The sequence below is a fragment of the Pelodiscus sinensis genome, chromosome 17, assembly GCF_049634645.1.
Source record: "Pelodiscus sinensis isolate JC-2024 chromosome 17, ASM4963464v1, whole genome shotgun sequence".
Lineage (NCBI taxonomy): Eukaryota > Metazoa > Chordata > Testudines > Trionychidae > Pelodiscus > Pelodiscus sinensis.
Window position 1 is genome coordinate 3294217 of NC_134727.1, and position 21930 is coordinate 3316146.

Genomic DNA, 21930 nt, shown 5'->3' on the forward strand with positions numbered 1-21930 from the left:
TACTCTTTACATTTCAGTCACTTATCTTCATTCATGAAAATCTAAAGGAGTTTGAATCTTAGCATTAATGCATATGTATTACCTTCAAAGAACAATAATAAATTCACAAGCAGAAGTGCTTAGAACCATTTCATTAAGCGGCCTTTTAATTTATTGTGTTGCAGTGTGCATGCATTAGGAAGGAAAGAATCATAATGAAATACTAAATCACACAAAACTTAAGCAGAATTAAAAACATTTGCTAAAAGTTATGAGCTAATTAGATACCAAGAGTACACTGGACACAACTGCTGTAAACATGTTGCTTAACATGCCAAACAAGAACAAGATTACTGTTTCCTAGGTTTGTTTATTGATAAATCACTTTAGTAACCTGAATCCACAAATAAGCAGTATATAATCAGAAAGACTACAGATAACACAGATTATACATGCAAATTCCTGATCACATGTCACATGTGCAGGTACATTAATAGCACAGTTCTAGGATTGACAAACCAGTTTTAAAATGCAAGTATGAAAAATTACATGTGAAGAATATAAAGATACTTTTTTACATTTCAGGACTCAAATGCTGCTTTTGCTTGTATCAGATGTACGAAAGCTACAGGATTCAAGTAGCAAGCAGTAAGAGCTCAAGAAAATAATACTGGTCAGAGAAGAATAGGATTTTACATTTCACTAAAAGTATGCTGAATAATAGAACAGGGAAAAATCTATCAAGAACCTAGAAAAGAATCACAAAATATTAAAGCTGACTACATACTAATTTTATCTAGAGAACAGCAAATGACATTAAAAGAAACTGCATCCAACATTTAAAAAAAATGCAACCTTTACATTTAAAGACTTTCCCAAATGAAATGCAACGACAGTCTCACACTCCAAATTAAATATATGCTAGGCTCAGACTGAAATACGGAATGTTCTAGATGAAAGTAATAAAAATACAATACCACGTTTTATTTTTTATTGAAGAATGAAATCAAAATTGCAGGATAACTTTTTGAAGCCTGAAAACTGATTTATATAAAGTTTGCTTTTTGTACATGAGCTTTCATAATGGTGCAATAGTTTCTATAGAAGTTTGAAATATCCATCTAAAGAAAACTTTCCTCTGTTGCCATTCCCATATTTTCCATCAACAAAAAATTTCTATTAGCTTCCTTTTTGTTATAACATTTAACACATGAACAGAGCTAGATGCCTACTATATTTCACTAAAACAAAAAAGTATAGTATTTGCCATCTACTATTTGTACTGCATTTAAAAAAGGTCAACATTAAAAACAAAAACCACTTTTCTTCAATTGAGTTTCTTACACTTAAGCTTCTTTCTTTTGCCTGTGATCTTCTGCCATTTTATCCAGAATTTTCTGTAGTAACAAAAAATAATTATTTACAATAAAGCCAATCTGGTTAGGGATGAATTACATAAACTAAATAAGTCCCTTCTAAGTATAAAATAAGCCTGCCCCTGGGCAAAATATGCTTGTTGCTTTTCCTACTGTATTAGGTACATGGCAATTTTTACCGCAGCGGATCAGTTAAAGCTCCTTCAAAAGTACTGCATTTTCCAGCAGCATATAGCTCCGAACAAGTACATTTACTTTCTACCTATGTCACAAGGGATGTGAATGACTAGTCGACCAGTCACTTCCCCCGACCCCTTGCTGCCTCTATCAGATCGAAGCAGCAAGGGGAGGAGGGTACAGAGGGAGTGCTTCAAAGCAGCAGTGCCATGTGGAGCCCAAATCCCCCGCTAACTCCAGGATCCATGAGGCACTGCTGCTTTGAAACTCCGTGGAGAGCATGGGGCCAGTGGGGGACTGCTTGAGTCCACCCGCTAACCCCATGCTCCCCGCAGCACCTCCGCCTTTGTAGCAAAGATGGAGGTGCCCTTGATGAATCGAATAGTCTGTAATTGACTGTTGCAAAGTGTATTGACTATTTGATTAGCCAATTAATTTAAATTTAACATCTCCATATGTCACCAATCAAATAAGAGTCTTCATGAACATTTACCCAGTTCATACACTAATATCTACCTGAATTAATCTAATCTGGGAATTGGGAGCAAGAAAAAAAAAAATGTTTCCATGCCCTGTTCTGACAGATTCACATGTGGCCCTGGGAGAATGACTTATCCTGGGTCTTATCCATCTGTAAAGTGGGGAGAGTACATACTTTACCTACCTCACAGGGTTGCTGTGGGAATTAGTGCTTTGTGGAGCACTCTGAACAGATAAAGCACCATACCATGGATAAGTTTTATCATCTTTATCCAGCTTCATCAATAGGAAAATAATGAAACTAGGTGTATGGTCCAAGGTAGAGAACAGGCATTACACTTACGCAAGCACTGCTTTCTTTTCAATACTTTATTACTAAGAAAAAATCAAGCTCAAATGAAGAGAAAGGTGACTAACGGTGTATGACAACAAAAAGCTAATTAAATGGTAAATTTAATTGGGATAAAAATCTGAGTATCAAAACCACTGGATTTGTTTTTCTCTTATACAAGTACCAATACTTCAGTCTCTCATTAGTAAGTACTCAAACTGTATAAAGCTATGGATGAGATGATTTTCTACCATAAGATACTACTGCATGCTTCATGGATTCTCTCCATTACTTCTCCTTTGCAGAGGCTTCATAATAGAGGCCAAGTCTACACTACAGACTTTGAGTGATGTAGTTATACCAATCTAACCCCCTGTGTAGACAGTGCTAGGTCAAGGCAGAGCACCTCCTGCCAACATTTTTTGGAGAGATCGTAACTATGCTGATGGGAGCAGTACAAGCGTCTTCATGTACAGCGCTGCAGGGACATCGGTGTGGCTGTGCAACTATAGCACGATACATGAAGACATACCCATAAGTTGCCTTTCTGTTCCCTCTACCACTTGCCCTCTTTCAGTTCCTGAACCAGTGTGAGGCATTCCCATTCCCACAGATGCAACCACTCCCATTGGTTACTCCCAGACATGTGCCTGCTTCCTTCCTATGGAAGGGAGGGAACGAATACCTAGCTTGGCAATGAACTGAAGTGAAATCAACTAAATACAGATGCATGGAATAATTAACATTAAGTTTTATTATGTTTTAATAATGGTGGTAATTGCTGCTTGTTATCAGAATGCCCCAGCCCACACACTGAAAATGCACAATATGATAGGGTACAGAAGCAGCACTGATGACAGAATAAACATATGTTGCACTACTGCCCATTCATTCCATCAAGAACTCCAATATAAACCCATAAAATCAAAAGTTGTATATAAAAAGTCAAAATATGCATCAGTCAAGGTTCTGGTGACTACATAAAAAAAAGCACTCAAATTTTGGTCATGCGCCATCTTCAAAAAACTGCAAGGACAAGATTAACTCATCTTTAATTCCTTCTTCAAAACTATTCTACAGCTTATGTCTAATATAATCAAAAGGATTCACAAAGAACCATAGGGTTCCATACATGATTTGGTCACTATGCATTCAAATTCCAACAGTCAACCTTGGGAGAGGAGGATTAATTTGAAACTAAAATTATTGTGATATGAAGCAACAACTCTTTAGCATGTTTGAATACTCCAGTGTTTCACTGGGTGAATTTGTTTTTTGCTTTTAAGTCTTAACAAGTCTATTCCCCGATCCTTCCCAAACAAGAATCGCTTCACTTAAAATGGACTGTTTTGCCTTACCTTCAACTTTTGATAATGTGGAAGGCTGCTGCAATGGGTCTTTTTTGCAACATCTTCATTTGTGTAAAACAAGGAACACAGTTTGCAATAAAACCCTGTTTTGGGTACCACATAATTCACACCTAGAGAAGTAAAGACCACAAAGTAACTAATAGAATGAATTAAGATTTTTTTTAAACCTTAAATATATTGCTAAGTGAACCTTAAAGTCACAATTCAATTTTAATTGAACAGCTACTTTATTTTAAAAATATCCTTGTTTTCATTTGTTCAAGCCAGAAACTAAGTGACTATGTACACACTTGCTTTTACCATGTTTTTGGAGTAAAACATGATTTTCTATTGGCTCCCTTATCAGAAAGGTATGCAAAGGTTTTAGTTATAATAGTATTATTTTCAATACTGGTAATGAGGACTTCTACACCCCACATCATTACTGAAATGAATATTTTGTGCTGTTACAATGTGTCTCCATCATAATTCCAGGCTGAAGAGGAGCCACTGTCAAAGACTACATGGGAAGAGTTAGAGACCCCAGAGACTGCCACAGAGAGAAAGTAAAGTCTTAATATCCAATGTCTAAGGGCAAGTTTATACTTAAAATGCAGCTGGCACTGCTGTAGCGCTTTAATAACACTTTACATTGAGAGGAGAGAATTCTCCCATTGATGCAATTAATTCACTTCCCCAACGAGGTGGTAGCTATGTTGGGCGAAGCATACCTGCAGATAGTGTACTGCCTACACTGGGAGTTACATTGGTATAACTACACCCCTTAGCAATATAGTTATGTAGAAGTAAGGTCTGATCTACACTATAGACCAAGAAATGAAAAATGAAGTTATGCAAAAATGAAAAATGAAAAAAAAATGAAGTTAATGAAATGAAAAATGTTAGCGTAATGCAAAAAATAGGTTTGGAGAGATGGGAAAATTCTTACCAACAGGAACATTTGGCTGATACGGTCCAATTCTATATTCATCTGGCACAACAGCTTTCTCCTGGATGCTTTTTGTTTCTTGTTCATCCTGTGTATCTGTATTTTCATTTGTATTTTTCTCCGTATCCTGGGTTGCCGTGTTATCAGAAGCTTCAACAGGTTCTGTCTTTATATTCTCCTCAGTTTTGGTACCATTTTCCAATGTCTCATTTTCTTGCTCTGGTTCCTCAATCTTGTCTACTTTAATTTCAGCCAAACTATCATCACCTTTTCCAGCTGATTTAACCACCATCCCTGATTTACGCAGTTTCTGATGATCTGAGTCTTCTTCATCACCAACCTCATCTAGAGTGACAAAACCTTCCATGCTCTGGGGGAAGCCACCCACGTATCGCTGTTGAGAGATGAAGAGGTTTTTCATGCTCGCAACTCTAATTTTACTTGTAAAAGAAAAACAGACCTTTTAACTGCATTCTTTTGAAGAATTCCACACTTCCTCCTTCTGAAGCTACCTATGCATTTTAAACCCTTGTCGAATTGCTTGTTTTTTGCTTGATTTGTAGAATTACTTAGTTTCAAAATGAAGTATTTTAGCCTCTATTCAGAAAGATTTATTTTGCCAGGTTTCCACCCGGTCTTTAAGTTTGCAGCTTTCTGCACCAGTTTCACTGGGATTACACTGACTCACGAATTGTAGTAATTTATAAACTATTATGGATTATAAATACAATTAAATATTTGAAATTTTAGAATGGCAATTATAAGGCTTATCTTACAATAAGTACTTACCTTTCTATTGAAGTTCCATTATATATACACTAAAGCGATGAGCAGTCCTGTGGCACCTTATAGACTAACAGATTTATTGGAACGTAAGCTTTCGTGGGCAAAGACCGACTTCGTCAGATGCATATTTATATATACATAGTTAGAGTTATATATACTATTTCTTTTGTTTTCATCTGATGTATTCTTCAGAGAATAGATTCTTTGTGCTTTAGGGCTATACATAACAGTGAATACACGCTAGAGACAAATATTTTCTGAAAATATGGTCACTAATATCCTTCTAGCCTCGTGAAGTAGCTGGGGAGAAAAATCACTCTTACGCTGGGGCAAACCTCCTAAAATGTACCACTGAGATGTTGACTGCAGTCACACAAATGGGGAGGGGGACAGGACCAAAAGTTACATCATATTCCTATTAAAGGATTAACTGTGTTCTTTAAATCAAGGTGGATGGATTTAAAATCTAACTTGCTTTAACAGTGATTTAACTGGCAAGCAAGAAATCTTGATATAAGAATTTTAATCTTGTTTTGAATTTTAGTTACAGTATTTTCCTGAAGAATTGATTCTCACTCTTTCGAGCCTTCTGTTAACCAGGAGGATGCACTATATTTATACACATTTACTTAAGCAATTATATAATTTAATACATTTATTCAGATTCTTTTTTGTTAGAAAATGGTTACAGAATCACTTCTTGTTTACTAGATGAATTTTATCAAGCTATATTTCAATTAAAATTGCACACAAACAATTTAAGTTTGGTTAAATTAAAAAAGTACCTTAAAATGAACTGTAAACATAAGAAAAAGATTTATCAAAGCATGTCTTGCATTCTACTAAACAAAAGTAGCATTATCTATACTTAGTGAAGTCAACTGATTGCTTCTGGTTAGGGATGTGAATGGTTAATTGGTGGGGTCCTGCTCCAGACCAGGACCTGCCCACAGCAGGGAGTGCTCCAGCCTGGCCACAGTGGACAGGGGCTGCTCTAGCATAGCAAGGCTGGAATAGTGTCTCCCCGCCCCCCCTTCTCCCTCCATTAAGCATTTAAAGGGTTAAACAATGTTTAACTAGTCACATTGTTTAACCCATTAAATGTTTAAACTAGTCAAATGATGGGATTTTACATCCTTATTTCTGATCACCATGTCTTGCAAGCTTTTAGGACCAGTATATCTCATCCTCAGATGTTTTCTCCATTTCCAATCCATGGAGAAAAAGAAACTTTCCTGCTTTTACAACCCTGTCTTGTTTTTCAACTCTGATTGAACTGGTGATTTAACCTTGCTAACTGAATAAACTGAAATGAAGAAAATATTTTCTCTGCCTCTACAGAAGGGGCTAATACTTTCAGTTCAATTATTTGACTTTGAAAGTTTGGTAGCAAACATGTCCTGCTTGGAATACTATTTAAATTATTATAGCCAAACAAACTGTTTCTTTCCAGAAAAGGTGCGTGTCTGTTTTCAAGACCAGCACAAAAGAACTGGAACTACATGGAGGAACACAAATCACATAAATAAGGCTGCTCCCTATCCATACACCATGCCACAAGATTACCTTTTTAAGTTTCTTCTTTGCTGCAGGGGTAGCTCCAACATTTCCTTCAGTTTTTGTGGTAGTGTCATCTGCTGCATCCTTTTTTTCTTCAGCAGCCACATCACCTAAATTAGCAACATCAGTGTCATCGCCTGCTGAGCTGCCACTTTCCAGCAATGCTGCTGCTTCTTCCTCATCTACTAGCAGCTCATCTTCAGATTCAAGGAGTAAATTAGGTTCGTCTTGGTCTGTCTGTTCACTACCCTTTGCAGCTGATTTCTCAGCATCATCTTCCTGTTTCTCCTCTTTATCTTTATCTTCAGCACTGCCACTTTCAGTTTTCTGAGTTCCATCTGTCTTAGATTTTTTATCACTTGGAGAGTCTTTACTATCTGGAGAATATGTCCTCTTTCTGTGAGGAAAAATATTTACCTTCATTATGTTTTGGTTTAATTATTTGAATTTAGGGTTTTTAAATAAATTATATTTGAAGATGACATTACCTAGCTTTATCTTTTTTCAGTAGTTCAACTCCTTTGTTGGGAATCTAAGAAATAAAAAAGCTTTTGTAAGTTATGGTGGATACATATTAAGTATTAACATAATTATGGGTTTCATTCAGAGCATGAATTACACCTCGGTTGCTCAATTCCATTCATTGTGTCCAATGTTTTCACCTTTCTTCCAGACATTACAGAGAAAACTCAAGTGGTTGCTTTTCTCTTGCACCAGATTAACACAGGGGTGGGGAACCTTTTTTGGGTTGGGGGCCACTGACCCCCAGAAAAATCAGTCCAGGGGCCACACACAAGTGAGGAAAAAAAAACACACACACGCCCCTTAATGACATGGCCCCGACTGAGAAGGAGAAAGACATTCCCCTTGCACACCACCCCAGAGCCATGGGGGGGCCCAGCCTAGTAGATTTAGTATGCTCCAGCCCCGCAGTGGGGCCGTTAGGAGCTGGAGTGCCAGTGCAGGCTCCTCAGTGCTGGGAGGAAGGGGGTTGTGTCTTAGGGGCCGAATCCACACAAGCTGGGGGGGCGGGAGGGGAGAGACCAAATCCAACCCCAAGAATTAATGTTCCCCACTCCTGTATTAACAGATGGCTTAAAATAGGGCTACCCAACACATGGGCCATGGGCCGCATGTAGCTCGCTTGTTTGTGGTTTGGGTTTACATGGGGCTCAACACATGGGATCCTTTGAACATGGCCTCCACTGGGAACACGTTCCACAACATCAGGCGTCTCTCAGGCAGGGGTGAGCATTGAAAGACACAAGTGGACAGGCTGGCTGGAACAAATGGGTACAGGGTGTCGGCATTTCTAACCTCCAGAGAGGTGGTGCAGGGGAGCACCAGGGCATTGTGGAAAGTACTTTGTATTCATGCAGGTCAGTGTGAAAGAAGTTATTTGCATATATATGCAACCACACTTAAGTTGCGGCTCTCAGCATGTGATGTGAAAGTTGAGGAGCCCTGGCTTAAAGGGTTAAGAATGTCTACATTATTTTCCTTTTGATAACAACCACCTTTCCACTCTTCACATCTTTGATCTACAGGCAGTCCCCGACTTACGCGGATCCAGTCGGATCCGCACTTACGAACGGGGCTTTTCTCGCGCTGGAGCTCACGTGTCCCTGGTCTGGTGTCCCTGGTCTGCTGGGGGGGTCCAGCGACTTTGCTGGACCCCCCCAGCAGACCAGGGGGACAGGAGCAAAGCCGCGGAGCACGCCCGCTGCGGGCGTGCTCCAAGGCTTTGCTCGCCGTCTCCCTGCAGACCACGGAGACGGAGAGCAAAGCCGCTGAGCACACAGTCATTTGAATGTTGCATTAACATTGGAAGTGTTATTATATTAGTTAACTATATGAATGTGGTGTTGTAATCCATTACACTGCAGGAAGTACACTGCAGTTCAGATGAACTTCTGATTATCATATGTTACACATTTGTTTTGAAGTTCTCTATTATGAACAGCTTGATCCTTGCCATCCAGAGCCCTCTGTATTAGCCCTTGCACATGTATCACTAGGAGCTGTTTATATTCCTCCACCCACCTACAAAATACAAACATGGAGTATAACAAAGAAAGAGCTGGCTCTTCATTATGCACCCTATCTGCAAAACAAAAAGATGCACAATATGCAATCACAGCAATTGAGCTGATTTTTACAGCTGAAACAAGGTGTTCAAGTCAAGGAATTCTATTTAATCCTATTATCTAGCCAGACCAGACTTTAAAGAACTATTAGTAATTCAAGATTTTCTTTCATCAATTACACTGAAACCTTAAATTACATTTACTGACAAGCACACTCTGCATACAAATGTGTTCCTGAATATGTATGCTTCTAAGATATTTAAACAAATATATATTAGTCATGTAAATGATCAGAGGTTTCAGTGCCTTCTGTACAAGTTTTGGAAAAAATAAGAAAAACCCAAAATTAACAAAATTGTTATTGAACACTTGACCCAATGGTCAGACTGACTTGATTATAAAGATGAAGTCTTATCACTATAATGATCTGTCCAGTAATATTGTCTATGACCTTTTAATTTTATATATGATTCATGTTTTGGTATTGGTGGGACAACTCAATTCAAATTTAAGTGAATTTGTTGCTAGGTGTTTTAAGGAATCATATACATTAGTTTCTAGTTACAGATAAACCATGAAAAGTTGACTTGAATCAAACCTATCTCCTCCCACTACTCACTGTAAAATTTTGCATTTCTGTTACTTTGTGTCAGGAACCCAATCTTTTATTCAAATTTTGCACTCTTTAGAGTTCCTTGGATCAGGTGTGCCCAGGACTTAAAGGAGGCTGTTACAATAGAGACTGAAAGATCTATTGAGTTGGTACTACAGAATTATAGCAAGGTGTCAGGAAGAAAGCTTGTTAACAGTATGCAAGTTAGTTGCTAAAAAATTTACTAGCGAGGGTGAGGAGAATGCATGTAATCCATAGCATTATCCTATACATTTTTGCTCATCGGTTACTTGACTACACTAGTACATCCTTAGAACATACTGTAAGTTTCAACACAAGTTTTAGCAAAAAGCCACACAAAATCTTCTCTATACTTAATATATGTAGAATGCAATATAATAAATCAAGACTGAAGGAGGAAGAACAGGTGGAAGTGCAGACAGATGGAAAGTCAGAAATTGGTGGATCATTTTGAGGAAAATGAATTTGAGAACATTCAGAACACAAGTCTAATATGAACAGGAGTAACAAGAGACCATATTCAACTAATCCAAAGTCATCTTCTACTGCTTTATTTTAATATAGCAATCACAAAATGTGGAACTCTTTGCCAAGAGATTTTGGTTATACTTTTGGATTTCACAAGAGAATTTAAATAAAGTTTGTGTTCATTCACAGTAGCATTGACCACTGTAGGTGTCTTGTCTTTCAAGGCACAGAGATCATTGGTCTAATCCAGTATAGCCACTCTCATACAGCAACAATCTACCAAAGAAATCACATTTCTTATTTTTGCCAGTGATGCAAGCACACCAGTTTCATGATGTGCGACCTCAGAACACTGAATGCTGACAGCTGTTACACTTAAAGGGTATGTCTAAACTACATGGCTCCACTGACGGAGTCATGTAGATTAGTTTACTAGACATAGGAAAATGAAGCGGTGATTAAAATAATCGCTGCTTCATTTACATCAAAATGGCCGCTGCACTGTGCCGATCAGCTGTTTGGCAGCACAGCGGGGCAGTCTGGATGCACCGCAGTCAACAAGGGAAGCCTTTGTCGACCGCTTCGGCAAACCTAATTTCACGAGGTATACCGGAGCGGTCGACAAAGGCTTCCCTTGTCAACTGCAGTGTGTCCAGACTGCCCTGCTGTGCCACCAAACAGCTGATCGGCACAGTGCAGCGGCCATTTTTATGTAAATGAAGCGGTGATTATTTAAGTCGTCGCTTCACTTTCCTATGTCTAGTAAACTCATCTACATGGCTCCGTCGATGGAGTCACGTAGTCTAGACATACCCAAAGGGAAAGGATTAACTGGAAACTGTTTACAAATGGCTACATTTTTATATAAACACTCTTGATAGCTGCCCTGTTATTACTGGGGCTACCTACCCAATAAAACACCTCAACATATATTGCATTTTTAAAACAGCACCTACCCTTAATACCAGCTTCTTGTATTTTTCAGACAAGTCCACCTTCACACATCTACCCTGGAACCAAAGTGCTTTGTTTGAACAATGCTCCACCATTGCCAAAGCATCTTCTCTGGTTTCCATCTCTATGAAAGCCTAAAAAGATTAGAATATATATAAAAACCAGAAGAAGTGCATATAACAATGCTATTACACAAAGTTATTTAAACTAGAACATGGCTAAAGCCTATATCTTTGATTTCACTCCTGGACTTCAAAATGAGTATCTCCAGTTTCTTAACACTACCAAGTTTTACGTTCTACTCGTAACACTAATAAGTTGCACTTATACTCAGTCTTTGAATTAAGCAGTATTTTCACTGCAAAAAGTTCTGAAATTACATAGCAGGAGCCCAGCTGATCTAAAACTGTCAACATAAAGACAGTGTCATTGTATTCCTTGTTTTAAATCTAATTAAACTCTCAAGTCAATAACTGTATTCTGTGCTAAAGCTAAAGGTGTGAAATCCTACTTAGAATAGTTCAATTCAAAATTTCTGGAGAGATTGCAGAATGGAGTGTGAAACATTTGCTCACCCAGAAGAACTCTGATGCAGGGACCTCTTCTGTTTAACACATAAATTTGCTGGGAAAAATCAGTGAGGCAGTTTTGACTCAAGTGTCATCAGTACACAACCAGTGTAACTTTTGCATCCAACACACAGTGGGTAGGAGCTATACATTTCTAGTACACTGGTTCTGGCTCAAACCAGATTCTGGCTAACCGGGGAAAGTAACTAGAAAATGAAGTAGGCTTGGTACCTGCTTCCCCATTAGTGAGCAGTAATTCAACTTTGCTCAAAACATTTGCAATGTTCCAAGAGACTTCTGAATCCCTGATTGCTTCTGGAATGGATCCCTAGAAGGGAACTAGAGGCCTATGAAGTTTTTTACTTCTCTTGGATGTGGCCCACCTGGCAGGCATCCATCATTCTTTCACCTCCTCTATGAATTAATATAATACTTGTTATACTGCTACACCATTGAGTCAATTTTATTTCCCCTCACTTAGCAGTATCAGCCAAAGGATCTTTATTCAAATTAGGGTATGTCTATGTTTCAGGAGGCATAAGGGAGTGTTCGACAAAGGCTTTCCTTGTCGACCGATCCGCGTCTTGACTTGCACGCTGTGCCAACGATCAGCTGAGCCTGCACAGCGCGGCACGTTTTTATTTTAATGAAGCTGGGGATATTTAAATCCCAGCTTCACTGACTATGTTTGGTAGTCTAATTTACATGCCTCTGGCCACAGAGGCATGTAATCTAGACATACCCTTAGTGTTCCCACAGAACTTTCTAGTTCTCCATCCACTCCAGGTGCAATTCAAGATACTACTGGAAACAACACACTCAGTAAGGGGACTATAACATCCTTTGCAATTTGGATACTCATCTCTCCCACATAATCCATCAGCTCAGGCATTCAACATAACTGTCAAATTTAGAAGCCTGTGGGGCTCTTGAGACGGTGTTTCAAAAGAAGGCTCTCAAATCTGGAATTTGATTTGTTTTTTACTCCAGAGCCAGTGTGGCGACTGTAGTCTAAGGCTGATATGTTTAAAGAGTCACTTGCTTGTTGGAGTATATTTTTATGTTATTGCTGAGTTACTCCTTTGTTTGTGGGTGGCGTTACCTAAACATTTTCAAGTATTTGTTTTTGTACTTGTGCATTGAGTAAATTAAACTCAGCATTAATACATTAAGCTACATGCCTAAACAGGGACAAACAAAAAGGATATTTGTAATAAGCAGCTAACATTGTTGTATCTTTATTCATTTTAACTGTGCAAATTTAATGTGCTAAATATATTTTGACATCTAACTGCCTAAAAAAAAATCCAGAGCTATTTAGCTGGTAAAGACAACAAAATTTATCAGAACTCAAATACTTTGAAGCTCACAATTAGCTGTACATGACCCCCCCCCCCCCCAACACACACGTATACAATGTGTTTAACCTTGCGCACAATAAAGTGTTCTAATCTATTGTGCATGCTCAGTAAACAATTTTCAAACAGATGTGACTTCAAACTCCAGCAAGATAACTGGCCTACCTTTGGATGGAGGTGGTAAAGTGAGGGGCTTTTTATTGGTGCTATGTAATTATTTTTGAAGATTTTTATGGGCAGTCTACACTTGGCTTTTGATACTATTTTTAATTGATGTAAAGATCCCAAGCTAATTAAGTATTGTGCCCAAAACTACATGGTTTCATACATCCAGAACGTTTATTAATTCTTCTCCTTTACTAGATACTTCACAGATATGGCTTAACAGTTTAAAGGGAGATACATGCTGGCATAATGTGAAACAGCCCCGATATTTTGCCATGTTCTTCAGTAGCTTCCATATTTATACTGAATAAGAAAAGGTGATAGAACGCAGGTATCAATCTTCAAGATCAAATGTAAATGTTTTATTCTGCTTTGCACATTTCTCCCTATTTAAAAAAACCCTGAACTTAGTTTTTTCAGATATTCAGATTGTGTCCACTTTGGAACTCACAATCCCCATTTAATAACATTCCCAATCTAAAAATCTTGAAAGAGCCTCTGGTTTCTTGCACACAGATTCAACCTTCCATTTAATTAAACACGAATCAACTGATTTATGAAAGCGTTTAGGGTGAATTACCTGGCTTTTCATTCTCATCAGTATGTAATTCTTTATTTTTCCATACGGCTCAGCTAGTTTGATTACAGCATTGTCGGAATATCCTGAATGAGGTAAATTACTGAGGTGAATCACACGACCAGGTTCTGGCTTTGGTGGCTCAGTTTTTTGGTCAGGCTTCCCTTCTGGTTTCTAAAATTAAGAATTTGTGAAATCTTAAAAATAAATACTACAAAAAAATCTGACAGTTACAGAACTTAAGTAAATAACATTTATATTAAAGATTAAGTTCCTGATTTTATTACCTATATTACAAGTGAAGCAAGTAAAAATTAATGCAAAAACTAAAAACATTAAGATGATGTAACACTGAATATATTACACAATAAAAATAAGATTTTAAAATGAAAAATTGAATTTACCTTTATTCTTTTATACTTATGGGATAAGTGCACTCTTACGGGTTTGCCAAATACTAGAGCTGGTGTTGTCATATAATATTCCACTGCAGCCTGGGCATCTTCAGTGGTGGACATTTCAATAAATGCCTGAAATTGTACAAGATTAATTTATTTCTGCATTTATTTCAGTTTTACTCTTTTAGGATTGAATAATTTGTCTTGTGTGCCTCATATATAATAAGATGCACTTTTAAAACTTTTTATAGTGGCATTAACTGTTCATGCAGTTAACACACTATATGCAATTACTAACTAGGTGTACAACAAAAAGTAGTAGAGGCTCAACACAAATTATTGTCACTATAAACTTTCATCAAAGTTATGAATTTAAAACAAATTAAATGTAATGTTATCTTGAGATAATACAAGAACAATAAGAATGACCGTACTGGGTCAGACCAAAGGTCCATCTAGCCCAGTAGCCTGTCTGCTGACAGTGGCCAGCACCAGGTGCCCCAGAGGGGGTGGACCCAAGACAATGATCAAGCGATTTGTTTCCTGCCATCCTTCTCCAGCCTCTGACAAACAGAGGCCAGGGACACTATTTCTATCCCCTGGCTAATAGCCTTTTATGGACCTAACCTCCATGAAATTATCTAGCTTCCCTTTAAACTCGGTTATAGTCCTAGCCCTCACAGCCTCCTCTGGCAAGGAGTTCCACAGGTTGACTATGCACTGCGTGAAGAACTTTCTTTTATTAGTTTTAAACCTGCTACCCATTAACTTCATTTGGTGTCCTCTAGTTCTTCTATTATGGGAACTAATAAATAACTTTTCTTTATTCACCCTCTCCACAACACTCATGATTTTATATACCTCTATCATATCCCCCCTCAGTCTCCTCTTTTCTAAACTGAAAAGTCTCAGTTGCTTTAACCTCTCTTCATCTGGGACCCATTCCAAACCCCTAATCATTTTCGTTGCCCTTTTCTGAACCCTTTCCAAGGCCAAAATATCTTTTTTGAGGTGAGGAGACCACATCTGTACACAGTGTTCAAGATGTGGGCGTACCATAGTTTTATACAGGGGCAGTAAGATATTCTGTGTCTTATTTTCTATCCCTTTCTTAATAATTCTTAACATCCTATTTGCCTTTTTGACCGCCGCATTTAATATGCTGCATTTAATTTCTGTTTTCTGTCGGGGGGAGGGGAAGGCAGGGAAGAAACAAACAAAAGCCATTAGCCCTCTTTCCTTTTCAGTGCTCCCATTCTAGGACTTTAAGAAACCAATTAATTCCAGGGAACATGGCAAATTCCCAAAACTCATTTTAATTTTTTTTTGTTCTCAGACAAATCTAAATAACCAACAATTTGAAACAAAAAAGCAGCTAACTAAAAAAGTGCTCACTTTCACAGATGTTGTAAAAGTTGTCTGTTCACTGATCCTTTATATTATCTGCTTATCAATTATGCCAACATATTTAAATAAACTTACCTCATTAATTTTGTTTAGAATCAGATGATTTGTAATTATTCCAAATGGCTCAACAAGCTGCAGCAATTGGTACCTCAGGTTTTTCCCCCTCTGAAAATCCATAATGTGAACAACTCTGCTTGTTTCCTGATAAAAGCAGAAAGAACTAGTAAAGTTTGAGTAGCATGAAATTAAATTTCAGCTGAACGAGTCATTATTAAAGGATATCAGTCCTCAAATGTGACCTGCAACTATCTGTGAAAATAACCATTTTATGAATATCCTCTCTCCATCCATAGCTGAATACATTAGGGCAAGGTTTCTCAAACTTTGTGATAATGCGACCCCCTTCTAAGTTGCTCGCAACCCACAGTTTGAGAAACGTGGCATTAGGGCAAAGCAGAAAATTCCAAGGGTATATGAGTAAGTTAAATATGCCAAAAGAGTTTGAGGATTTCTCAAAAATCAAAAGGGGGGCATGATGATGAAAAATTTGGGAACCACTGCTCTAAACAATAGAGTAATTTCATTTCCAGAAACCAACAAACAGCAGCAGAACTAGGGGCAGGAGGGATTTTGCTATGCCCCCGAGATTCTCATGAATAGTAAGGATTCAGACAGGGGACCATGCTCATTTTTTTGTTTTTGCCTAGATCTACTGTGCTAAAAAGTGTGTGCATGTTTAAAGAAGTGCCTTGCAAAGCCTGTATTCTTTGCTTTAACTATCACATGTTCCTTAACGGATTAAACTGTAAACTAGACACCACATCTGGGCTGGACTCTGGGACAACATGCAAAGCATTTGGAGATGCTTGGGAGGTGTCAATAATAGGTACTTCAAATCCTACAGTGTTTGGACAGTAGAGTTCCTTATCCCAAGGAAAGGAACCAGACAGTAATCAGTTTGTAACCAGACAGCAATCAGGGTTTAAGGGCAATTCAATTTTTTTTTTAAACTAGTGCATTTGTGTCAGCATTACACAATGCACAAACAGAAAGACCAAAAACCTCAAACAATGGAGAACATTCTAATGTATGTGCTCCCTGCTACAACCCAACCTAAAGCTTACTGATGTACTTGTCTACAAACACTCAAATGCAATGCTTGAAGCTTCAAGGAACTTGGAAAAAGGTCTTTTGAATGTTTTGGTCAGGTGTGCCTGACTTCTTCCTTTTCTATTTCTCAGATGTCTCTCACCAAGGGTACGTCTAGACTACAGGCTTTTGTTGACAGAAGTTTTGTTGACAGATGCTGTTGACAAAGCTTCTGTCGACAAAGAGCATCTAGACTATAGCCAGTTCTGTTGACAAAGCAAGCCGCTTTGTCGACATGACAGTGTAGACGCAAAGGACCGTGTAGATGCAATAACGCCTTCTGTCAACAGAACTCTGTCGACAAAAGGTGTTATTCCTTGTAGAATGAGGTTTACAGCCGTCAACAAAACTGCTGAGTTCTGTCGACGTTATGTTGACAGAACTTAGTGGCAGTGTAGACCCAGGGATAGTTTTGTCGACAAAAGTGGACTTTTGTCAACAAAACCCTGTAGTCTAGACACACCCCAAGGTACACAAGCACCAAAAGGGCCTGAAGAGCGATGGCCAACACACAAACTCTCTACTCTGTTAAAATTACAGAGCAGCCTAAGAAACCTCTTACAAAAGGAGTTATAAACCTGTTTTTTCAAGGTTTTATGGCTAGTTATGATCTGGCATAGTACGGCTCAGAGTAGGCTCTGTCTCTGAATACCAGTCTCGAGTACCTCAAAAGCAGTATGTGTCTCCAGATTTCAAAAATGCCATTTTGTACCAACAGTAACACGGTCTCTGACTACCTGGTACATGGACTGACTACCATTTTTACAACAGCCATGAAATCACACTCATAATGACTGTCACTACCAACTTATACTGTATTCAAGTAAGGCAGATATGAAAGATTCTATAAAGGCAGACTGGTCCAGTGGGCAAACTAAACTGGGAATCAGAGAACTGGGTTTTATTCCAGGCTACAGATGGGTTGCGTGATCTGAGGTAGGTAAGTCACTTTTCCATGCCTCTATTGAGTATAGTGATAGAAATGTAGCCATGTTAGTCTGGGGTAGCTGAAGCAAAATGCAGGACAATGTAGCACTTTAAAGACTAACAAGATGGTTTATTAGATGATGAGCTTTCGTGGGCCAGACCCACTTCCCCAGATCAAATAGTGGAAGAAAATAGTCACAACCATATATACCAAAGGATACAATTAAAAAAAATGAACACATATGAAAAGGACACTCTATTGAGTATGTGTGTGTGTGTGTCTCCAACTCAGCACAGTGGGACCATAACAGAAATAAAAATAATTCCACTGTCTCCCAAAGACATCTAATTTCCTCCTGTAGAATAGCTTATCGGTATTAGTATAGCTTTGTAAACCTGATAGTTAAAATATTTAATACTAACCATTCTGTCTTTCTGCATATGTCGCGGTCCTGGCATGTTTCCATTTCCAGCCCCTTAATATTAAGGTACAGAAGCAACACTTATAGTTATTGGTGACATTTTAAAAGATCACTTGTAATTCCATGACATGAAAATTTTAATTCAAATTACTGTAACTTTATAAGAAATCAAGTACACACTTAATACTTTAGGGTAAACCTTAAGAAGCAAAAGCCATGGATTGTGACCCAAAATTGGGTTTGCCAGAATGTGTCAAAATCCCACGGTGCTGGCTAGGTTCAGCTACCTGCTCTGGATATTGCAACCTGATGCATGGGGCCCACTATTATTCAGAGCTGGCCTAGCTGTCTATCACAAGCAGAGGTAAGCCAGACCTATTTTGAGCAAGTGGCACAGCAAATATCAGGTCACAATGCCGCCTGCACTAAACCTGACTGGCACAACCCTGCAAGCCACAATGCCCAGAGCAGGAAGATGAGCCCAGCGCACTCTGCAGGAGACACGTGAAGATAAAGCAGTTAGTTCCACATTCTCTAATAAATCCCATCCCAATGCACACCCCTCATACCTCCCTAGCAGCATGTGCACATCCCATCTTAAATACCCTATGTTTCACTTCCCTGCCCAGGTCCCTCAATGTATCACTCCCAAACAGCGTGGTGATCCCTTTTATCATCCCATCTGATCTTGCCCAGTGCACCCCACTTCCTTCCCCAAGCCTCTCCACTTGATCTCGAGCCCTCGCCCCCCCATCCTCTAACTTCTTCCTCCATGGCTTCCTGGGAGGCTGTCTCGGCTTGCGGTTTTCACATTTGGCTGGAGCATTTGGAATCTTAGCTTATACTGGGCCATATTGGGCATTTTCCGGATCACAAAAGGCCCATCAAGGTTTACAAATGGGTCCTGATCCCAAAGAGGTTGGGAACTACTGATTTCAGATATCTCAATACAGAAAACACTGCTGAAGTCACATAAGGTTTGCATTGAGTCCAATAGCCTAAGTCAGGCATGTCCAAAGTCTGGCCCGCGGGCCAATTGCGGCCCGTGTTCCGGTTTAATACGGCCCCACAGGTAATTTGGCAATATCTATCTTTTATGGCCCCCAACGAATCCATATGTATTGAGATCAATACATTGTAAAATCTCCGTTAATGTCAGTTGGTCTAAATCAGTTATAAATATATTTGGACACAACATGTATACTTGGTGTTATGTTCCTGTTCATATTTTTTGAACTTAAAAGTTGACAGACAACTTTTATTACCAATAATATGTAATGTACTTTACAATGTTCCTGACATATATTTCAGCTTCTTGGATTTTTTTTTCATCTGGCCTTCAGATATGAAAGGCAGAGTGATTTAACACCTGTTTAGATTTGTCATCCATGTGACAAAATGAAAAGTATGCCGTTTGCAATAAACTTTGCATAAAATAGTTAATCTGCATTTAATTTTAATGGTTCAAAGAATGTCAGGCAAAATGGTCGGCCCTCACGCATGTTCACTTCATCAAATCTGGCCCTCTTTGAAAAAAGTTTGGACACCCCTGGCCTAAGTGGAATTTAGCAGATCTGCTATGGTGAAAAGTCTCCCATATTTATTTATACCTAAGTGAGCTGAAACATTTTATTAACAGGCAAAAAAAGTTAATATTATGGTTGAGATTGTAGATACAAGCCTAAGAACTATTATCCTACAGCAACACTGATTATATTATACTGCATATATTAACAGGCTTGTTTTAATTTATTCATTAAGTAGCTAGGCAAGGCCCCAAATTCAGGCTTCATTAAAAAGCATTTTACAAATATTCACAAATTGTTATGAAATTTCAGAGAATGAAAAGAAACTAGTGAAAGCATTAGTTCCCTTTAAAACATTTTTTGCAGTGTTTGCAAGACAGGTATGCACTAACATGCTAGACTTTAGAGAATGACACTTTGAAATCTAGACTGTTTCATCTACTTTACTTTTCCATTTAAAGTAATTATATAGCAAATAAAATGATTTTATTTGTATTAATAATCCATGGATTAGTAACAAAAGAAAAGATCACTATTTTAAAGTTTCAAGTATCAGAGGGGTAGCCGTGTTAGTCTGAATCTACAAAAGCGACGAGGAGTCCTGTGGCACCTATAGACTAACTGAAGTGTAGGAGCATATGCTTTCGTGGGCAAAGACCCACTTCGTCAGATGCATGTAGTGTATTTTAAAGTTTGAGGTTTTTCATCTGACAGTAACAGCTTCAAACAGAAACCTAAAATAAAATGTGTGACTAAGTTAATGCTGTGAGATCCTTCAGTTTCCTGAGCTAAGTTCTGACTATTATGCTGCATAGAATTACATTTGTCATTTAGTAGAATCCAACATTTCAGATAATCATTTGGAGTCTTGAGAAGAGTGCATTGAAAAAAGATGTGTTTACTCATATTACCTCTCGGTCCAATTGGTGGTCCAAGATGAAAAGGAGGTGGGGGAGGCCCCAAAATTCCTGGTGCAGGATTTGTAGATTGCTGTAACATAGACCGATCACCCCTAGAAATGTAGATTCAAAACAAAGCACATTAATTTTTAAAGAGAAAAATCTTCTCCCAATCCCTAGAAGAGTTACGTCCATATCATCATTAGAGTTTATACCATCCCCTTGAGGGAATGGAAAATTACAATTAATTCTAGAAACCTGTCTCACTAAACTATTCTACAACTTCCAAATAGCCAGAGGACTAATCCTGCATTAAGAGGTAGGCCCAAAAGATGAAGGTGGCCAATTGCTAATGAGATCTAGCACATGGTAAGAAACTTCTGAGAAGATGGAAGTTAGTGGGCTTTCTAACCCTGCCTCGGAACGTCACCTGCAGGGCTCGACAATCTATTGAATATACTCGCCAAGGGTGAGTAGATTTCAGCCCGGCGCCCCGTTTACTGGCAGCGCGCGTATGCAGCTCTTACGCATGTGCAGTGCAGGACTGGCGAGCGGCTTTTGCCACGGTTCGTCAAGCCCTGGTCATCTGTATCATCCACCTCTTGTTAGTAGGAAAGAAAAAAGTCCTGTTTACATTTAGAATATTCTTTTTGCAACCGTAAGGGCTAGAAAATGTGTTTTAGAAAAAAAAATTCTAAATCTGTTGATGGTTTTTGGCCCTTCTGTGTATCTAGGAAAGCTTCCTCTACACAACTAGAGTGGATTGCAGAAACGTGTTTTTCTATATATAATTCTTCAAATAATAAAATTTTCCTGCAGGACAACAGTGACATAATCACATCACTCTGCGTCCCGCAGGTTCCACACTCCCATGGCCTCCCTGCATCAGACACTGTTTGGGATCCAGCAAAGCCGCCTGGCCTAAGCAGATTCCACCTCCCGAAAGGCCACAGCCACAGTTGAGCAGGCATGACCCTCTGGAGGCAGAACCTGCCCAGGCCAGGTTGTCAGGCCATTTTGCCGGTCCCTGAACAGTGTCTGGGACAGGGAACATTCCATCCAGAGCCTGGGTGCTGCTCCGGATCAGCCTGCTGCAGGGAATCGAGCTGCAACAGCACCATTGCCCCATTGCTCGTAGGGGAAGCCCCAGATAAAGGCTCCCAGGCGGCTCGACCTGGGAATGATAGGGGACTTCCCAACAGCCAGAAGGCCTGAGGCAGCACATGGGAAGCAGGCCCACCGGGGAAGCACTGCAGTGCCTGGTGGCTAAGGGGAGGCACTGGCTACAAGGCAGGCCTGCCCTGGCGGCCCCCTGCTCAGGGTAAGCAATCACTGAGCCATGCCCCCTTCTGGCGGCTACCTATGGTGAACGACCATGTGCATGGGGCGGCTGAGTTTTGGCT

General features: G+C 39.1%; 1 protein-coding gene across 4 annotated transcripts in view; it reads right to left on the minus strand.

The window, feature by feature from the left end:
* Window positions 1-329: 329 nt before the first annotated feature.
* Window positions 330-21930, minus strand: part of MATR3 (matrin 3) — a 44803-nt gene continuing 23202 nt past the window's right edge. For 3 of the 4 annotated variants that reach the window (XM_075900122.1, XM_075900123.1, XM_075900125.1), the window contains 11 exons: window positions 20540-20640; window positions 18104-18156; window positions 15680-15805; window positions 14204-14329; window positions 13803-13973; window positions 11133-11264; window positions 7476-7519; window positions 6994-7384; window positions 4642-5035; window positions 3702-3823; window positions 330-1376 (listed from right to left, as the gene is read on the minus strand). In XM_075900122.1, the coding sequence (XP_075756237.1) occupies window positions 1326-1376; window positions 3702-3823; window positions 4642-5035; window positions 6994-7384; window positions 7476-7519; window positions 11133-11264; window positions 13803-13973; window positions 14204-14329; window positions 15680-15805; window positions 18104-18156; window positions 20540-20640 (1711 nt within the window). In that variant the 3' untranslated portion in view covers window positions 330-1325. The remainder of the gene's footprint in view (window positions 1377-3701; window positions 3824-4641; window positions 5036-6993; window positions 7385-7475; window positions 7520-11132; window positions 11265-13802; window positions 13974-14203; window positions 14330-15679; window positions 15806-18103; window positions 18157-20539; window positions 20641-21930) is intronic. The other variant, XM_075900124.1, reaches the window with a different exon arrangement.